The sequence below is a fragment of the Hyaena hyaena genome, unplaced genomic scaffold (genome assembly GCF_003009895.1).
Source record: "Hyaena hyaena isolate Hyena2069 unplaced genomic scaffold, ASM300989v1 scaffold_128, whole genome shotgun sequence".
Taxonomy (NCBI): domain Eukaryota; kingdom Metazoa; phylum Chordata; class Mammalia; order Carnivora; family Hyaenidae; genus Hyaena; species Hyaena hyaena.
In genome coordinates, this window is record NW_024080760.1 from 950,917 (window position 1) to 971,783 (window position 20,867).

Here is a 20,867-nt window from a genome sequence, read left to right on the forward strand (position 1 = left end):
TGTTGAGTGGTTAGGTCAATCTCATCTATAACTGGGCCATGTATGGGCTTTCTTTTTTTGCAGTTTGAGCTTAATTCACATTTTGAGGGCTGTAGGCTTTTCCTCTCACCAGGGCCTGAGCTTTGAGCACTCATGAATTTCCAGAGATCTCTTTCTGCTTTTCAGCCAAGCCACCATCTTTTTGGTTTGTGGGATCTGTTTCTTTGCTTTGTAGCCCCACTGCTAACTTTTTGAGTCTCTGGGAAGTTCTCTTTGCTCTCCAGTCCTAATCTTGGCTTTCTATATCTTGGGGGATTTCTCTCTGCTCCACTTAAACTAAGCCTCAGAAAATTAGTTGCCTTACATTCTTTGAAGATCCAGAATGCTTCAGAGGATTTTCTCTCAGCTTTACTGTTCCCTTCTCCCACCCCAGCCTTTGGTGGCTGAAATGCTGGAATGCCTCACATAGGTTTCTGTCAGCTATCTTGCCCCATGCCTATCCTTCAATATGCAAGATCTCAGAGTACTTAGCATTGAACTTTTCTTAGCTCTGCTGCCTTACATCCCACCTTCAGAGGGTCAGTTGCCTTAGATTTGTAGGAGGTCTTGCATAGTTCAGGGGAGCATCTCTCTCAGCAATTCTACCATGCCCCAAGCACTCAATGATGACCCATAGGAAAGCATTGGTTTGTTGACCCTACATTTCACTCTGTGGCTCAGAATTCTTGAAATCCTAACATATTGTGCTACCCCTGATGCAGACCTTAAAAGTTTGTTAGAAGTTGGGCAGGTTTCTTCTTACCTAAATCTGCGGAGGCTTATTTCTACTTCTCCAGGAATGAGAAAGAATTGGGTCTCTTCTTTGTTATAAGGAGCTCATGAGTTTCCGGAATGCTTCACCTAAGTGCCTTTGTGTCATCAGCTCTCTGATAGGTTTTAAAAAAATATGAATTTGGTTTTTTTATTTTTTAATGTTTTTATTTATTTCTGAGAGAGAGAGAGAGAGAGAGAGTGCGAGCAGGGGAGGGTCAGAGATAGAGGGAGACACAGAATCTGAAGCAGGCTCCAGGCTCTGAGCCAGCTGTCGGCACAGAGCCTGATGCGGGGCTCGAACCCACAAACCGCGAGATCATGACCTGAGCCGAAGTCGGACGCTTAACTAACTGAGCCACCCAGGTGCCCCTAAAAATTATGAAATTGCAACGACTCCAGCTTGCTTTGTTTGTTAATGTGAAAGCAGTGGTCTCTTTTGGCCTTCTATATTCTTTAGGAAGCAGAATTCCTGTTTTATTCTTTAATTACCACCACCTCTTCTTCTTTGAACAAACTATGTCTAAGAAAGCTTCTGCCAGCAGCCCACTTACACCTGTCCCCGCACTCATCCATTGTTTCTAAAAAGCATATAGATTTAGGCTTCAGAATGAGTTTCTCACCTTTAGGAAGTATATTTTCATTGGTGCTTTTTGAGCCCCATTGTTATTGAGACCTTCATGCATTTTGTCACCTTCTACCAAGTGGCTCTGCATGATCTCATCTCCTTTTGGACAGCTTTCCACATATTTTGGGATCTATGAATAATACCTGTTTTCTAGTTTTGCCGAGAATAGAGGTTTCAGAGGATATTTGTTCTTGTTTCTCATCCACTCACCCACCGTACCCCACCCCAAAGGGGAACGAGAAGGAAAATGATGACTTAGAGGGAACCTGTTAACTTATGCAGTGGTGTTCTTATTGCAAGTCCCATGTAATCATTACAACAAAGCATTTTTATTTTTCTTATGCAGATATGCAGACTGAGACTCAGAAAGGTTAGACACCCTCTCGGCAGTCACATAGATAATAAATAGCAAAAACTGGGATTTAAATCATAGTTAGTTTAACTCATACTGTTAAATAATGTGCTGATAATGAAACACATTATCTTTGAAGCTTCTATCTTATATTCCTGGCTGAATTCTTTTTAGAGCTTGGGATAACACATACAGGTATTTTCTCTTCTAGAGACAGAGTAAAAAAGGAACCTAAATGCTCAGAAAAATGTTAAGACTCAAAGCAGAGGAACCTAAGTTCAGATATAAGTAAAAAGAGTCCAAAGAAAAAAAGCCCAAAAATAAGAGGCAAAATTGAGGCCCAAGAGCCAGAAGGAAATGGAATGGAATGGCAATCAAGTCTTTATATCAGGAGTTCAGGTGACAGTTGGGAGCAGAACTGACCTGGCCGTGCTGGGCCATGGGCATGAGAGGTCATCTTAAAGAGCTGAGGCAGCAAACCCAGAGTTTTATATCCTGAAGGAAAGAGATTGCTGGCATTCTCAATAATAATTGTTATTGTAATCAGAGGACCTCCAGTCAGCCTTGCTGACTGCTAGGCACTATACTGGCTATCTTATGAGCTTTATGTCATTTAGACCTGAGATACATAGGGATTCGACAACTTGCTTGGTAACCACAACTAGAAATAAGGACAAAACTGGGGTTTGAACCCAGACTCATGAGCTGCCCAAATTGGGGGTCTCTCCGATTTATTATATTGTTTCTTCAAAGGACAAGAGAATAAGAATAATAGAAACTAGTCCAAAAACTCAAAAACTAACATGTGTAAAGAATATTCAATGTATACAGAGCAGAAATAAGGAAGAATAGAAAAAAGAGTCACCTCCTCAGCTTCACGTATTATGAATAAGATTGGGAACCCTTTGGTTCTTGTTAGACTTTAGAAGAATCTACTAATACCCACCTCTGCATGCAATTAGGGCTACCATTCCTAAATAATAATTCAGAGAAAATTCTGGAGTGGTCCCCTCAGATAATTAACAGTTGGAAAATTAGATGAAGAAAGGTCCTGGGATCATTTTCCATGATGGAAAGTTGTGGAGCTGTTAAGCATTTTCAAGTCTGTGAAGAACTGTTATGCCAAGTATGGCCAGCAGGTGTTGTTGATCTGTGCTGTATGTGGAACAATAGTGCTATAGATTTAAGTTTAATGTAGGGAACTAGTTCCTGACAGTAGCCTGTGACTGTTGGTAAACCTCACTTGTGAAAGTTAGGGCACCTCCTTCCTTAGGTTTTTATAAGATGCATTTAGTGATGATGAGAGGGAGCAAGGCTGACTGGAGGACCTCTCAAGGTCCCTTCTTGCCCTAAAGCTCTAATATTATTGCGTATTTACCGAGCACCCAAATTGACTGTATTCTTCTCAGAGAAGGGAATTGCATTCAGTCACTGTCCAGGGCCTTCATAGTCAAAATTAGACAGACCATCAAATCAAGTCAAAGGTTAGTAGGTACATATCTAACTATCTGAGAATGTGTATTTTCTTGAAGACTTGGAGAATGACCTAAGAGTATGGTAAAAGATCTTTAGGGTGAAAACACTCCATTGAGACTTGTATTAGGTTTCTCTAGGCATTTTTGTAAAAAGAAATAATAATAAGGAATCCTTTCTTATTATCCATTAAGCAAACCTAATTTAGAATTATTGTCCTCAAAACTCCTAATTCACAATGAAATGAAGGAGGAAAAGAATTGTACTTTATTGCCAAACTATTTTAAGTGGTAGATAATATTCTGTTATTGTTAACTTGGTAACTTTGAACTTCTCTGCCATGGATGATTTAGATTCAGTCCATTCTAACAGCTGAACTACAAAAAAATTACATTGCTAATTTAAAACCAGCAAATAAAGTTCTGTATTTTTACTGAAAAAGTTAGTAACCCCATCATATATGCTAAAAATTAATAATTTAAGTTTTCTGATTTTTTTAAGTTTATTTATTTTGAGAGAGACAGAAAGCATAAGTAGGGGAGGGGCAGAGAGAGAGGGAGAGAGAGAATCCCAAGCACGCTCTGCACTGTCAGTACAGAGCCCAGTGCAGGGCTTGAGCCCACAAACCATGAGATCATGGCCTGAACTGAGGTCAGATGCTTAACCAATTGAGCCACCCAGGTGCCCCAGTTGTCATATTTTGAAAGGAGGGATGGTCTCATATTTTTTATTTCTTCTAATTCCACTGATCATTTCATGCATTTTAATCATTTTAAACTTGTTATGTGGAAATAATTGCAAACTTTCAGAAAAATTTGAACAATAGTACAAAGAACATACATATACTCTAACCTAGACTTATCTATTAGCATTTTATTCATTAGCTTTACCATTTGTGGATGCTTTCTCTACTGATCTTTTTTTAACGTTTTATTTATTTTTGAGAGAGAGAGACAGCGTGAGCAGGGGAGGGTCAGAGAAAGAGGGAGACACAGAATCCGAACCCACGAACCGTGAGATCATGACCTGAGCTGAAGTTGGACACTCAACCAACTGAGCCACCCAGATGCCCCCTGATCTTTTACTTTTTATATATATGTCTGTCTTCTCTGAGCCATTTGGTAGTAAGTTGCATATATCATGCATCTGTTCATGTTTTAAAGTAATGTTATTTTATTCTTTTCTTCAAAGTAAAAATATTTTTGGGCAGTGCCTGAGTGGCTCAGTGGGTTAAGCGTCCGACTTTGGCTCAGGTCATGATCTCACCATTTGTGGCTTTGAGCCCTCACCATTTGTGGGTTTGAGCCCCGCGTCGGGCTCTGTGCTGACAGCTTACAGCCTGGAGCCTGCTTCAGATTCTTTGTCTCCCTCTCTCTCTCTGCCCCTCCCCTGCTCGTGCTCTGTGTCTTTCTCCGTCTCTCTCAAAAATAAATACACATTAAAACAAAAATTTTTTTAAGTAAAAATATTTTTTTTCTCAGATAGCTCCATTATATACCAAAATGTAGAGGCAACTTGAACTATTATATTTCACCTTGTTTTTGTCCTGTTATCTCTTTTAACTGTCATTCATGAGGTCCTTTTCATGCCTTGTATTTGGAGTATACTGTTTTTTCAGATTGTCCTTTAATAAAATCTGGAGACTTGACACTGACACCTGTTGCCTCAACATATAATATATAGTTTTTTCATGTGACACGTTATAGAATTTTGTAGCACCAAATTCTTGTTATATAATTTTTATTGAAGAAAACTCTTTTTTAAATGTAACTATATGTGTTTGGATAATAGATCTCTGTTTGGTAAAATTAAATGGTTTTTGACCTTTAAGTTTGTATATTTTCTATTTCAGCTTAATGTGGACTCACAGGGCTAAATTTTCATGTTTGCTTATTTCCCCCATGGTAGCTTATGATTCCTCAGGTCCCTGACCGGATTTCACCAGTTGGATTTCACATAAGATCCAGAATGAAGATACAGCTTCTAGAAAGGGGAATGAAATTCCATTCAAACAAAAGTAGTAGGGGAGGGGGCTAATCTATTTTAAGTGCTGATGAACAAATTGAAATTATTTTCAAGCTGTAAGAATTTCACCACTCTTATTTTTACTGATATAACTTATCAATGTCTTTAATGTCTAAGATCTAAACCAACTTTGAATAGATGAACTCTGAATATCCAAATAGCCTGAGATATGGAAGAGATGTAACAACTGTGGTGAAGTCTGTTCTCTAAAATTTTCGGTGAATGTTGAAGACATAGAGCCAGAATCAATTTAGGCTCAGGGGAATGATTGTCTTTCTACTCAAATTGAGTATTTTGTGGAAGAGACACTACCCGTATTCCTGGAAGGACCATAGTTCAGAGAACAAACTCAAAATGCAGCACAATGTTGCCTTCTTCATGTAGCCACTGAATTTTGACTTGGAATTTTATTCGAAAGCCACATTCTCCTCTGATAACATGTAATCCTGTCTGTTAGTGTTTTTTTCCTTGTGTGCTTATTAGTATTAAGTAGACTGTATGCTTGCTTTATGTGAGACCACTGCCGGAAAAACTAGACAGAATTAGTTTCAAGAATATTTGTCTTTCTGTAGCACCCACATGCACAATGTGCGATCACTAGTAATTCTTATTCATTTGAAACACAGCAATTTGTTTCTGTCAGTAGAGGATGGGTTTGTTGTTTTAAATTGCCAGGTTTTGTTTTTGTTGGCGTATTCCCCAATACAAATTGAGTGGCTGACAAAAATCTATTTGTATGACAGTTCAATCTAGATAAGTGCCCTCTGTTGCCTAACGGTACAATTTGGGGTCTCAGAGATAAAAGCAAACTGAATGCCAGGCTTGTAACAGAGCTTCTCCATACAGACAACAGAAGTAATCCATATTCCTGAGGTACACAAATCAGACCAACAAAGAAGAAATATGCCCGCACGTCATCACGTTTGAAATGGTGGTCTTCTAGCATCTACGTAATAAAAAATGGCAATATCTAACTTAGGAGAACAAAAACAATAGCTCATATGAGCTATGCCAAGGCTTGAAATTAAAGAGAAATGGGGTATTGACTTATAAAGTTGGAGAGAGCTCTATTTGTTGCCTAGCATTTTCCCATCACATATAGGTTTCCCCCACTATCAAAAGTTGCATGTTCCTACGAAAGTTGAAATGATATAAAGAGAAAGAAGCAATGATCATTGTTATGTGGAAACATTTTCTGACACTCCCAGACCTGAAGAATAACTTCTCTTAGGCTTTTCTGATACCTTCGGCCACATCTTGCTAACGGATACACAGAATAAACGGACGTAAAGCACAGATGCTTCCAGACACAGTTCAGAGCTCTGACAGCTTGTTGCTGAGATGCCGTGTGCTCTTCCCAGGGAAGGAGCTGGCTGGGGCCACTGCTCAGGGTGCGAGCTGCCTCCCTCACGGCTCACTAAAAAACAAATGCTGAATGTTCTTTTCGCTTTTCACCTTTTTTTGTAAAATCAAAAATCCTCTTCAGATTTCTTCTGGTTAGCGAAAACAGGTACTAATCTAGGCCTCTAACTGAGTGGCAGGATGTGAATTTTCCAAAAACAAGGTATACCTGTATGGGCTTTTGTCAAATGTATTTGCTTTCTCCTTTAACATGCTTGTTCTGAAATAAAGTATATCTTTTAGACAGTGATTCCTTTGTAGTTTTGATATTCTGCAAGAGGTAGTTTTGATACTCTGCAAAAGGTAAGGTCTCCTTTACCTCACAAGAAGAAGAACTGAGAATTTGTACCTTTTGGCTTACCTCTTCCTTAAAACATGTCAGGCTTACCATAGAGGTATCTCTAAAATGTAATTCATGTATAAAAAGAGGGATGAAATCTGTGATAACAATCGTTATAAGAATCAGAACTAGTTCAGAAGGTAACAGACATCCAGGAAATATGGCTAAGAGCCCCAGTTGTAGATATTCTAAAAAGTATTCCATAGTGCTTGGTGATTTATTGCATATTGGGATTGGATTTGAGAATGATTTTTAGGTTTTTATCTAAGGAGACTATGTGTGGGGTAAAACCGTACATCAATTAGAAGGAGGAGCAGTATATGAGAAAGAAAATGCCCCAGTGTGTCTGCATTAAGTCTGAGATGCCTTCAGGTTACCTAAGGTACCCAGTAGGGAATAGATTTGTAAGTAGAATATGCAGAAAACGTGTCTTTGTCAGCTTCTAGGTGGTAGTTGGAACCGTGGGTAAAATTGAGGACATTCAGATGAGTGAGAAGAGGTCTGAGGATGAAGACCTTGGTCAGACTGAGAGAGAAGCTACAATGAAGGAGACTGAGAAGGATAGACCAGACGAATAGGAGGAAGTCCTGTGGAAGATGGTGCTGTAACTGCTAAGGAGAGAGTGGGCAACATGTCAGATGCTATTGAGAGGTCAAAGGAGAACAGGATCGAAAGGTGGCCATTCGAGCGAAAGTAGGTGCAATTTGAGCAACACCATTAATGATGTATTAGATTAGAGGAGAAAGTGTAAAATAAATATCCATAAGTCCATACTGATACCAATAAATGATTAGATAATGATTGAGTAGACAGATCTTTTGTACAGAAGAATGCCAGATTACTTATGAAGATACTCCTCCCTGAACAAGGTAGAGCATAAACTCCCCACTTCTTTTTTTTTTTCAATTTTTTAAATGTTTTATTTATTTCTGAGAGAGAGACAGGAGAGACAGAGTATAAGTGGGGGAAGGGCAGACAGGGAGGGAGACACAGAATCTGAAGCAGGCTCTAGGCTCTGAGCCTTTATTTAGCACAGAGTCCATTGTGGGCTTGAACTCATGAACCACGAGATCATGACCTGAGCCAAAGTCAGACGCTCAACTGAGCCACTCAGATGCCCCCACAACTCCCCACTTCTTACATGTGGGCCGCGTGTAGGACGGGGGAAATGAATAGCTTTTCAATAGAGAAACATGGCAAACACTCCCTTAGCCAGGCATCAAGGGCAACATCAACAGTGAGAAGTCAACGTTGATAGTGTGTACCTTGGATATGATCTGAGCAAAATGCCACTTTTACCTCTTAGGTCTTCCTCCCAAAAACATAATACCTGAGTCTAGTTGGGAGAAGAACATCAGAAAGATCCCAATTGAAGGACATTCTACAAAACACCAGTCCTCTTCAAAACTTTCAAAATCATCAAAAACAAAGAAAAGTCTGAGAAATTGTCACAGCCAAGAGAAATCTAAGAACACATGACTAGGAACTGTAACATGGAATCCTGGATGGTATCTGAAACAAGAAAAGAACACTAGGTAGTAAGGAAACCTAAAAAAATATAGTTAATAATAATGTATAATAATGAACTCTTGACTCATGAATTATAACAAATGTACCATGCTCATATAAGATGTTAAAAATAGAGGAAACTAAGTGTGGGTTACATGGGGACTCTACCCTCTTTTCAACTTTTTAATAAATCAATAACTGTTCTAAAATTTTAAGTTTACTTCAAAACACGGCCAATGATTCTGTCACCTAGGAAGATATCGGTGATCCTGGGAATCCTGTGGCATGGTAGGAAAGCATCAAATTTGTTATACGGTGAGAAGTGGCTGGGGCATGAATAAGTTGACTTCATGTTCATGGAAAACTCTTTCAAGAGGCTTGGCCAGGAAGGGAAGGATAAAGAGAGGTCAGGCATTACCTGGGGAGTGTAGCTGGGGTTGAAATGACATTTTGAAATATATAAAGCTGAGTACACTTAAAAATGTTTATGTTCTGAGAGGAAAGAACCAGTAGAAAGTGACACACTGAAAATACAAGGGAAACAACAGGTAACTGATGGAGTAAAGTCTCTAAGTAGGCAGGATTTTATTCTATTCAACTGAAAATGGTGAGTCTTCTAGGAGGGATGTGTTGTTTATGAATCAGGTATGAATATTTATTATATTTTATAGTTGGGGATCATCCTGATAGGGAAGTAATCTTCAGAATGTTTCCATAGAGAATTTGGGCTAGAAAAACTTTGTTTTATTGCCTACATGTCAGTTTTATTGGCTATATTCATAAGGCATTAAAAGGCATCTCTGAATTATGAGAACTAAAACCTCACTACACCACAGCACATACTATAATAAAGACTATGTCACAACATGGATACAAAAGGAAGTACTGGGGGGAAATACTGTAAAAATTGTTTGCCTGTGCGATGGTGGCTCCAGTCTAAAATTGTAGAGTAACTGTATAGAGAGTCACCAAATCCCACGGGTAAGGAGACACTTCTTAACACATCTTAGTAACCAGTACAAGGCCTCTCCTGCCCTGCAGGCAGGTTATTATTGCTTTATGGTGGAGCCTTTAAAGATTAACCTTAAAACATATATAAGTCTCACCCATATGTGTGGTTGTGAATCACCCTCAGATCAGATGTTTTATTCCATGAAATAAAACATTCTTCCTTGAGTATTTTCACCCTTGAAACTTCAAATTTATCATTGTCAATATTCTAGATGTTGACAACAGTGTGCAAGTAAAGGTTTATTTTTTGTTTTTTTTTGTTTTGTTTTTTTTTTGGAAGAGAATAACAAGAAACAAAATCAACAGACGAATCAACCTGTAGTTGATGATAAAGTCACAGAACCGGATGAATGGTGCAGCCAGACGTGCCTTGGGGGAGGAGCAGCAGGATGGCCCCTGCCTGCCGTGGTGTTGTGGGGAAATGACAGGGGGTGTGGTAAAGTGAAAAGAGCACTGACGTTGGGAAACACATGCCGTCCTTCCTCTACCTAGGCTTTCCCAAGCATGTGGCCTTGGGGAGATCACTCATCTAGCTTAGAACTACTCATCTCTAAATGTGGAAGTCTGGTCTAGATGATGCCTCATGTCACTGTCAACTATAAGTTTCTGTTACTTTCGAGACATCTCAATGTCAGTTACAGAATCATCGAGATCATTTGCTCTTAGATGTCTAGATCACTTGAAGTTATAGCTATGGACAGATCTTCAATAAACGATTGCCTTTCCTTCCTAAAGCTAGGCAGAATATGTAGGGAAGCCTACATACAGCTTAATTATATCATTTGTATACTTCGTTTTAGTAGTAGCTCTTTTAGAATGACAAAGCATCTGTTATATAGCATTCATTTATTGGAGTATCATTTTTCTAGTAGGAGTGCATAGGGTATTTGTATGTCATTATCAAACAAAACAATAAATGTTTTGACATTTTGATTATTTCAAGTACAGTCTATGGAGTTATTTTATTTTATATTCAGAAAGATTTTAAAGAATTAGATTTCCTCCACTGAAAATTTACACTATTCCAGATGTTGACGACGACATCTGGGCATTCTATCATGAGCTGATTTTCTGAATGAAGTAACTTAATTATTGATTGACAAGCTAACATGATTTAAGACACAGCCACACCATGTTCAATAGCAATGTGAAAGTCATAAACTGCGAGCATATGCAAGCAAGCGGGGCCATGATACTCACTCATATTGCATTTTGAGACACCAATGCTAAACTTAAATTTTAGGCTTAAGTTTAGAATTGCTGGAGGAGGAAATGAAGAAGTACAGTTACATGATTTCTGGACTTTCTGTTTTGCAAATCATTAAATGATGTAGCAGCAATGTGGTCAGAATCCCTGGTATACAGAAAAGTCTATTCTGGCATTGTGAGACACAAGTAGACTTATTATTCCATATGGATTGCATATGGGTTTGTGTGAGTCTAGATGTGTACATATACATATATAACCTCATTATATGCCTATAAATATTCACATATTCATTATAGCTAAATTTAAAAAAGCAAAAGTATGGTATAGTATAACTTATTATTTACAGCCCAAACATAAATATCCATTTCAAACATGTAAAATGTTTTTGAAAGTATAAGGAAAAATAATAAATGAAAGTGACTATACTATAGTTTTTTTCAAAAAAAATTTAAATGTCTTTTCCTGGTATTACATACTAAGGAGTATTTCAGCATTCTTGTGTTAGCCTGCTCTTCCAGCTATTGATAGCCTAGTAGCCCAACATGTTAGTGTTTTCCCTCTGGTGGCTTACATATGGTCCATTGACCATGAATTTATGATAGATAGAAAGTGTGCTTTCCCTTTATTAATGCTACAGTATTGGTGACATGTGGCATGTGCACTTTCCAGCGAATGAGCTTGACCTTTGACTTAAAACAGTCCCATGAGCAAGAGCAAGCCATATTTAGTGGAATGATTACTTAGAAAAAACAGATTGGAACCTACTTTTTCTGATAACATTAAAGAGATGCAGTAAAGTTTTTCCCACTGAAAATCCTCCAAAAATTGTAGCATCATACAATAGGGAATTGGTCAAAAAAAAGTATGAGAATTACTGAGTTAAATAATAGGACCTTTTTAAGGTTACTTTTGGTAGACATTGGCACATCATTTTCTAGGGAAGATGCACTAATTTATACTCTCAGCCATGTATGAGGACCAGTTTTATTGCATCCTTTCCAATATTACCAAATAATATTTAGTTGAAGATCTTTCACAAGGTTATCATATCTCAGGTATTGTGATAGATTTCCATTTGTTTGTAATATTTAAATTCACACAACATCCCTGAGAAATAAATATTGCCACTATTTTAGATATTGAAGAAAGTGATATTCAGAAAACTTAATTTGACCAAGATCACATACTAAACTGTTATCTCTGTTCCTTTTGCTCAGTACCTTGCGCTTTTTCATCCCAACTACTTCCCAAGGATCTAACATTTACCTAACAGTATACTTTGCGTTTACCTAAATCATGTACTATGGTTGTTTTAATCTTAAATCATTTTTTGCTAGAAATTAATGCAGCACAGTGAGCACTGTGATGAACAGAATTTCATAACTTTCTGTTCATTTTTTTTCTCCAAAATGTAAGTTTCCTGTCCTGGATTGATGAGCTTTTTTAAGTCCTGGGTCAGGGGTGGAGTGTGTATGAAAAGCTGAAATTGGTCATGGAGAAATAGAAGTGAGGTTAAAAATGGAATGCTTTGTGCCAAAGATAGACGCATTTTAGAAAATGCCATCTGGGCATTACAGAAGTATGATATTATTTAATTCAAACCAGTTAGAATTCAGTAAGAAATGAATGCCAGCAATTATATGACTAGCTAGTAAATATAATTTCATGGTATTTTGTAAGATATCCCAAAGTGTTAATTGTAACAGGAGCAGTTAAATTCTTTAGACCAGTCAAATTCTTTGGGTATGAAAGCATAACAGTTTTAATCACCTGGTAACTTTGGCCATTATTAAATATATGGAGATTGGAAGACATGGTAGAAGCAATGGAAAAGTCTGGCCAGACTGAGTCATTTGTTTTAGACCTATGGAGAAATCTATTAACCATTTCTTCTATAGACCAATTTGATTAGGAAGTAGGACAAGCTGTTCTTTCATTACTTACCAAAACCATACTGCACTTTGTATCAATTATTTGGCTGTCTGCAGCACATAGATTAGAATAAAGGGCTTTCTTAGTGTTTGTGAATGTTGTGGATTGCTGATTAGTAATTAAAGTCCCGAATGAAGAAAACTAGGCCAAAATTGAATGGGAATGAGAAAGTCTTAATTCTGTGATACAGATGTTAGAAACAGATTGTGTGAGCAGCCCATTCAACATGGTGACATTCTACATAGCCATGGAGTGCTTGCCTTCCATGTAAAACTCAAGTCAAATGCCTTAGAGATGGCTTCCTCTCCCGTGCCTTGTGATGTAGCTGTATGGGTATTAATTTAGTGAAATATCCTGTCTGCCAGGTGTGGGAACTAGCTGATTTTATTGTAATACCAGATCATTACTTAATTCATATGCAACAGAGTGCAGCACATGGAAAGCATTATAAATCTATTTACAATGTGGCTGGTCTGATGATAACATTGTATTAAATTCCCAGGTGAGGCAATTTAAGCAATTGCTTTGCCATGTGCACGCGGTGGAAATTAAATTCTCATATACGCTTTAGTAATAAACCAACTGCATTGTTATGCTTATGCTAGTGCTAGGTTGTAGAATCCTCATTCTGGCTATGCATATACCCTGTTTCACACGCAGAAGCATATAGGAGGCTGCACCACAGAGCTCAGTTCTTAATTAGTTTCGGCTAAGTTAATTCATTTTGTTTCTAGTTTAGCAGTGCCTGTCCAGAAACATATTCAGTTCAGTTGGGAAACATTAAGGCTTGGGTCAAGTAGACAGATTGTTTCAAGCCAGATTTCCAGACAGAACTGGGCAAGTGTATCTGTTTGAACCTGGCTTTAAGAAAATCAGCCAATCAGTATGCATATACCAAGTAAAAACTGCTTGGAATTAAAAATTCTCACTTTCATAACCAAAGATTCATTTTTGTCATCAGTTTAAAAAAGGCATTGAAACTTTGTGTGTCAGACTTTTTAGGGATAATAACCAAAAGCTAATTTGCCATATTTTGTCTATAATTCTGTCAATTTTTTCTGCCCAACTGTGTCTAGTCCACCTAAGTGTAGTATAAGTTAGAAGGAATAAGCTTTACACAAAACACACCTAAAAGTGAGGAATGCTCTTGTATTTAATTCTGTGAGTGTGTGTGTATGTTTGTGTGTGTGCATCTATGTGTGTCTGTGTGTGTGGCAAAAATTGTCAGTCGAAGCTTTCCACCCTTATGGTACAGACCTGAAGTTGCAATAGATTACAAACTGCATAGAGCTTCTGTCTTCTCCAGAAGCCACATAGAAAGCACCAGTAGACAGTGGTAACTGACAACTAAGACTAAAAATGTTGACAATTTCTTGATTTGCCTGGTTAGCTTATGTATAGAAGTCATTAACTATTTATAAAATGCATTATGAATTGGGTTCCTTCAAACTGTAGCTGAGTGTGTGACATTTCCAGCTCAAATTCTCATGCTTGCATTTGGCTAAAGTACAGATTTTATACACTGATAATAAAGTAAAAATATTTTAGTTAATCAAGATATAGTAGGTGTTTCAATTTCATTAACTTTAAATCATATGAATTAAAATATACATAGTACTTAGTAATGTAGAGTGAGGTTATTAAAAATTCCACAAAAGGTAAAATTATTTATTGATGCTTTGGAAGGAAACTATCCGTACAACAAGCAGTTTGTCATTCAAAGCAATTTGCCTTTTTTGGTATTCAGTCAGTTCAGTGATGACCCTGCAGGCTAAATTATGGCTGATTACAATCAGCTTAGCTTACTTAAAATTTCAAACCACAAAAATATTAGGAGAAAATAAAATGTCAGGCATTTAAATATAACTATCAGTAAAACGAAGTCTTGCTTTTAAAAAATATATATTTGTAAAATGGTACTCAAGTGTAGAGAGTTCAGTTTTCTGCATCGATTGTGTCGTTTTCATGAGGAACTATTTCTGATACTGGGAATGAGTTTTTTTTATTCTTTAAGAGAAGTTAGTCCGATCAGAGGACATTTCATAAACTCAGCACATCATTTGCCTAATTACATCCAGAAAGCCATCCAAATGACCAGTGTTTACTGTCCCGATAGTAAAGACTGACATTTATAGAGACCACCCTTCAACTGTGGATAAATCCGTAGTTCTCCTCTGTTGCTACGCATGTACACTCTTAATTGCTGGTTTTCAAAAGCAATGGATTCTCACCGAAGCAAGATTAGATATTTAGGGATACATGTTTGTAATTTTCTTCTTCTTTTGAAGTTTAGCAAATCAAAATGAGAATATAATGTAATTGAACAATCTATGCCAATTTGTTGGTATTTTGGTGAAAGGGGAAAAAACAAAAACAATCGCCATATGATATCCTTGCATACTGTGGAATGTTTTAGTCCCCCATAGTGATGAAATGAATAATTAAAAAGTCAGCTCTGATACCACAGCCTGTTTAAAGGTTCTCATTTCCTTTAATGCTGTAAAACACTTTTGCTTAGCTAGTTTGAAACTACTGTAGTGGGCAATCTCCAAATGGGCAAAAGAAAGGTTTGGCTTCATCTAAATATTATAGTAAGGCCATGAGGTGTACTGACCTTGCAGCTCAGCATTTTCCAGTATAATTCTGCACGAAGCCAATCGAAATAACAGTACGTTCAGTAAATACAATAAGAGAAGTAGGCTTAATATATGCTGTTTGTGGTGGTGAGAAGTCTGGCGTGTTCACAAAATGAATGAGTTGGCTCACCCTGAATTGTTAAGACATCTGATATAGATGTCATTACTGACCTCAGGCTAATGACTGAACTTCCAGTACTTTGTCCTCCAAAACATTGTTGGTTTTGTTTACCTATTTACCGACTTGCTACAAGAGAAGGGGGACTTGAGGTAGAGACTCAGGGCAGAGAAGGGAGGCCATCATCTCCTTTCTGCAGAAACATTTTGCAATTTTTGCATCTTTTTCCGGAGTGTATTCAGAGGGTAATATGATGAGGAGGAAATTTTGTGTGCTAGACTGAGTATAGGTTCTAGTTTCAGTTTAACCAAAGCAATCTTTAGCATTCCATAAGAGTGATTATTTTTTTCTAAAAAAATAAAGGAGTATTTAGATTTGTTTATTTTTATTTATACTCCATTCAGCCCCTTTCAACTAGGTTCTGCCAGAGAGTTAAGCCCTAATGCCCTGAGGCTTCTATTCTCTAATGAACTCTCTCTTATGTACCATCCTTGGAAGATTGAGAAAATGATCACTAAAATAATTTTCAGTTTTGTGGTTCAGATAAGGAAGCCTAATTGAGAAAGGCTGCAACTTTAAAATGATTCAAAATCTATTGTTTTTTCCTGTTAAAAGTCCTTTTAAATGCTAGTATGATTTCCCATTTAAGACGTTATGATTTCTATGTAGCAAAGGAGTGCTATTTACTAGTATAAAAATCTAAAAAATTTTAAAAAATAATGAAATAAAAATCTTATTAAAAATCTTGTTGACTTCTGCTCAAGGATTATGAATAGTTCTTTTAAAACTACATTAATTTTTTCAGTCCTCAGTTGGACAAGTATGAAATGTTAAGGCCTAAGCTGTAAGCTGCAAGTGAGAATAGATTACTATTTCCCAGCTGCCATTTTTAAGTGGATTCATTTTGCTTAGTCCAGAAGCAGAAAAGGCAGCCAAGTAACCTGTAAATCTGCATTTCAGTCTGAAATGGTGATGCTGAAGTAGGATCTGAGGATGGCGCCCTAGCCTCACAACTAATTTTCAGAGCCTTTTAGCTTTTCCAAATGTGCATACATTTAGATAATCCACGAATTGCTTATAGACATGTCCCTCTGACTTTACAGGTAAAGGTCAACTCCTGTAAAACAACATTTCAGTAAGTGAAATGTTGACTCATAGCCCACTTGTCTTTATTTACTAGGATTGAGAAAAGTTGACTCATAGCCTACTTGCCTTTATTTACTGAGATTGGGAAATTTAATTTGTTTTCACACACACACACACACACACACACACACACACACACTCCCATTACTTTTCCTTTTGGCCATTATTTGAGGAGAGCTTGGGGACCTTTAAGTTATTGTTTGGAAACGGGATGGACTTTTAAATTCCATCTCTGGCTACTAATATCACAATAATGAAGGAAATATAGATGAACTATTGTCTAGGCTTCCAGTTTACAGATGGAGTCATAACGTTATCCCAGAATTAGAGATTTTAAAAGACCTATATTATATAGTTCATTTCCTGCCACAATTTTAAAGACCCCCATATACACTTGTTTTAATTACAATCTGGTGAGTTTTGCAGATCTACATCTATAAAGCTGTATTTCCTTCAGCTTAGTGGTCTTATTTGAATGACTACATATGGAATAACATCAGTTCTGACCCGTTTGTGAATATTAATGGAGTGCTTACACAATGCAGAGTTTTCTTTCATTATTGGCATTTGAAAAACTTCTAATTTACATTAAACTTCCCAAGTTCAAGAACTTTACACAACTTTGCTTTGCAGATTTTAGCAAATAGGTTTCCATTAGGGGGCTCTCGAGGTTTGAGATGATCAGCCTTGATACCAATAATGCTCCGAAGCCTTTACTTTCTAACGTTCATCTCGCTCTCTCCCTTTTTGTTTTGTTTTATAGAAAAGGTCACGGATCGCCTACAGTGACGAAGTACGGAATGAGCTCCTAGGGGATGATGGGAATTCCTCAGAGAACCAGGTAGAATGCTAATCAGGAAGGCCCGGTGGGTGGCTGGAGGGTGAGGGAGGTCACTGGCACACTGGGCTCTCAAGCTGCTCCTTAACAGTATTAGCAGCAACTCATGTGGAAGCGATACTGTTTAATGCAAAGCTGGAGTCTTAATCAACTTCAAAATGTTTCTTGGAGATCTTACATTTAACCCTTTACCTTGTGATCACTGTCTGCTATCTTTTTAAAAAATCTTTTCTTCTCCTTTCTTTATTATTTGGTACTTAAGGAATAACTTGAAACACACTGTTTGCAGACAAAGCCAAGGTCTTCACCTCAAACACATGTAAAAGGAATAAAAAAGTACATAATGCAGCTTTGATAATAATGCAGTATAATTAAATCAACACTTGCAGCAAAACAAATGAAAGTAAGCTTTCAAAATTCAACAGGGCAGCTCCGTCTCCTATTCTAGACCTTCTTAAAATGCATTCACCAAAATGCAGATTTGTGGGCACCAGTGTGGAACTTCGATACTCACACAGAGGGCCGGCCTCTGTCAAATAAGAAGAATAGGAAAAGTCTCTTCTACAGTTTAAGATCTGCATTGGCAAAAAATAAGATACAATTTCTTCTTAAAAGGGCCTTACAACTTGGCTGTCATTTCTCATTGGATCACACAGCAATGTGATGAGTCTAATTAATGTCCCACTTCTTTCTTTGAATTAATACTGCAGACTCCATTAGTTCATGCGAATAACGTATATGACTTTTTTAAAAAGTCGTCTCAGGGTAGAGATGACTTGTAAAATGTCTCAGACAACACTAGTGACTTACTGTCTTTGACACTTTTGGAGAAAATAAATGATGGGAACTTCAGAAGCAAGTCCTGAGTGTGTTTATTCATATTCCTTTGGTAAGTATCTTAAAGGTCTTTACTCTGCCTAAATAAAAATGAACATAAATCATTCATGGAGTAAACCGAAACTCTAATAAGATAGTAAAACATAATATATTGGTACACATTAGAAAACTTGCATAATTGTATTTACCATTTCAAATGTATTACATTATAGGTCTATAAATGCCGAAACTATATTACTGCTACACTAATGTTAATATTGTAAATGGGATGACACTCATGAGATTAGCGCCCTCATCTATCCAATCCCCCAAAAAAGGGGAGAAGAATCACCAAGCTGATTGTGTTTGTTTTTGGAAAGATCTCACCTCATCCACTATTTGGATGTTATCAGCTTGAATTTAGACACGTAAACACGTTAAGATTTGACTTGGGATTTCAGCTTTCCTGATTGAAACGTGAGAACAGCTAAGCGAAAAAAAAAAATTAAGGAGCACATCAAACATAAAAGGGTGGTGGGATAAAGGGTTTTACTCATAATAGATTAAATAGCATGAGGATGAGAGAAAAAATATTGTCTTCCTATTTTAAGTGAGTTTTAGATTGTTCATATCTCTCGAATGAATGACTCATAATTTTATTTCATATCTTTACTGCAAAAAGAGCATTCTCTTTTTTGTAAAAAAGTGAATGCGTAGTTCCCATGTCAGTTCTTTAGAAAGCTATAGATCTTTCCCTCATATGAAACTACTGCTTAATGTAGAGGAAATAGAAAAGGAGGGGGTGTTCCTGTCTAACTCTGACTCCTTTATTGTAATAGATGCTGTAGTACTGTGACAGGGATCTCTCTCTCTCTTTTTTTTTTTTTTAAAGCATGTTCACTTCTCTTAATGGACATTTTATGTGCCTAAAACATTTGCCTTACACACCTATAAGTGTGATTTTTCTATGCCTAAAGAAAAATATTCTGCAAAAATAGATAGACTTCATATTTTCTGAATTTTTCAAATTATATTCCTGTCACTTTAAAGTGATTACGCAGAGATTTCCTCTGGACTTGTATAAATCAAACTTACAAATTCTGGATGTGCTTGGAGAACCTGAAGTTTAGTTATAAGGAGCTGTCATTTCAATAAATAGAATATGATAAATTATAGTCATGAGACAATGTTACTGTTAGATTATTAGTTGTGAGAACTTTTCATTCCAAAATTTGAATTAGGTTTGAAAGTTCAAAGAGACCACACTTAACTTTTTGGACATTTTGTTGCCACCTGTAACAGAATTTCCATACCATAATGAAGTCATTAAATTTTGTTTGGGGGCTTTTTATCATAACGTACGAATTAAAATCCCTCAAACTAAAACACATCCCTCAGCCAGGAATGGTCACTTGAGAATAACTCTTTATTCTGCATCAGTATTCATTCAGACTACGGAATCAAAACAGAAGCCCTTTCTTTAAAGGAAGAAAAGATTTTAAGTTGTCTCTTTATATTAATTTTTGTAGCTCAAGGGCTGAGAAGATAGTCTCTTTTTTGTGTACGTTTACCTATGACCTACATAAGAAAATGTTTTCAGCCCCAAACTAAGTATGTCTTCAAGGTAATTGTTGATAAGTTGATTTTCAGAACTTCTTAGCCATGTAATATTTAAGATAAACTTTTCATATAGAGAGAAATCTTGGAGATTAAGAAGAACTGAGACAAAAAAGCAGTATTTGTTTCACTGAAGTTGGGGTATATCTCAATTTAAAAAAAATATAGATCAGAAAAGGAAAATAATAAAGAATTATAGCAGTGGTTCCAAATAGGTAAAATAAGCTACTGACTACTGACTATAGTTATTTTTGATGCAACATGCACATCCTCCCTATAGAGGCTTCTTTATAGAGATTTAGACAAATGTAAACATCATCTCTATTATTTCTCATTCTGGCCATTTATAATGCAATTGTTTTAGGCACCTAAAACCTGGTTGTTCATACACATAATCTGCCAATTAACTATAAAGTATATTAATTTACTCTTATATAAACATTTCTGACATGATTAGAAATGTCAAGATTCCAGCAATTAAGAATTTTTCAAGTGCATCTTTAATGTCCCTCCCAAAGTATACAATTCCATTTAATTCCAAATTAGTTGCTTTGTGTAAATTCATTTCTAATTCATATCCATTTCATACAATCGAAAATGGCTCATTCCTAGTTTACAAAGAAGGAACAAAATTACCTACTTTGTACATTTGAGTATTGTTGGGTCATCAGCTTCCCAAGGACTATTGTCTTAGGCATTATGATTCTATTATTTTAAAATACCATGTTTTCTATTCCACATGGCAACATTTTAATTCTTTGAAAGAGTTGAGGTTTTGAAATGTAGTAGTGCTGTATTTAGAGTGGAAACTTTAATAATTATTACCTTGATTTAGTTTCATGAAAACCATTCTCAGGAAAGGGAAAGAAAAAAAAACATCTTATAGAATTAAATCCCCTAATCCCCTTCATAGTGGAGTATGATGATGGGGCACATAAAATGTTCCAGACTCTATTTTTGAACCCTAATAGTCTCTCAATTTCCATATGCACAATAATATTGATTGGTGAATAAATGTGAGTAAAT

General features: G+C 36.7%; 1 protein-coding gene across 5 annotated transcripts in view; it reads left to right on the top strand.

Moving 5' to 3' along the window:
• Nucleotides 1–20,867, top strand: part of VTI1A (vesicle transport through interaction with t-SNAREs 1A) — a 350,308-nt gene that overhangs the window by 62,791 nt on the left and 266,650 nt on the right. For all 5 annotated transcript variants that reach the window (XM_039237647.1, XM_039237646.1, XM_039237644.1 and 2 more), the window contains exon 4: nucleotides 17,334–17,411. In XM_039237647.1, coding sequence (XP_039093578.1) covers nucleotides 17,334–17,411 — 78 coding nt within the window. The remainder of the gene's footprint in view (nucleotides 1–17,333; nucleotides 17,412–20,867) is intronic.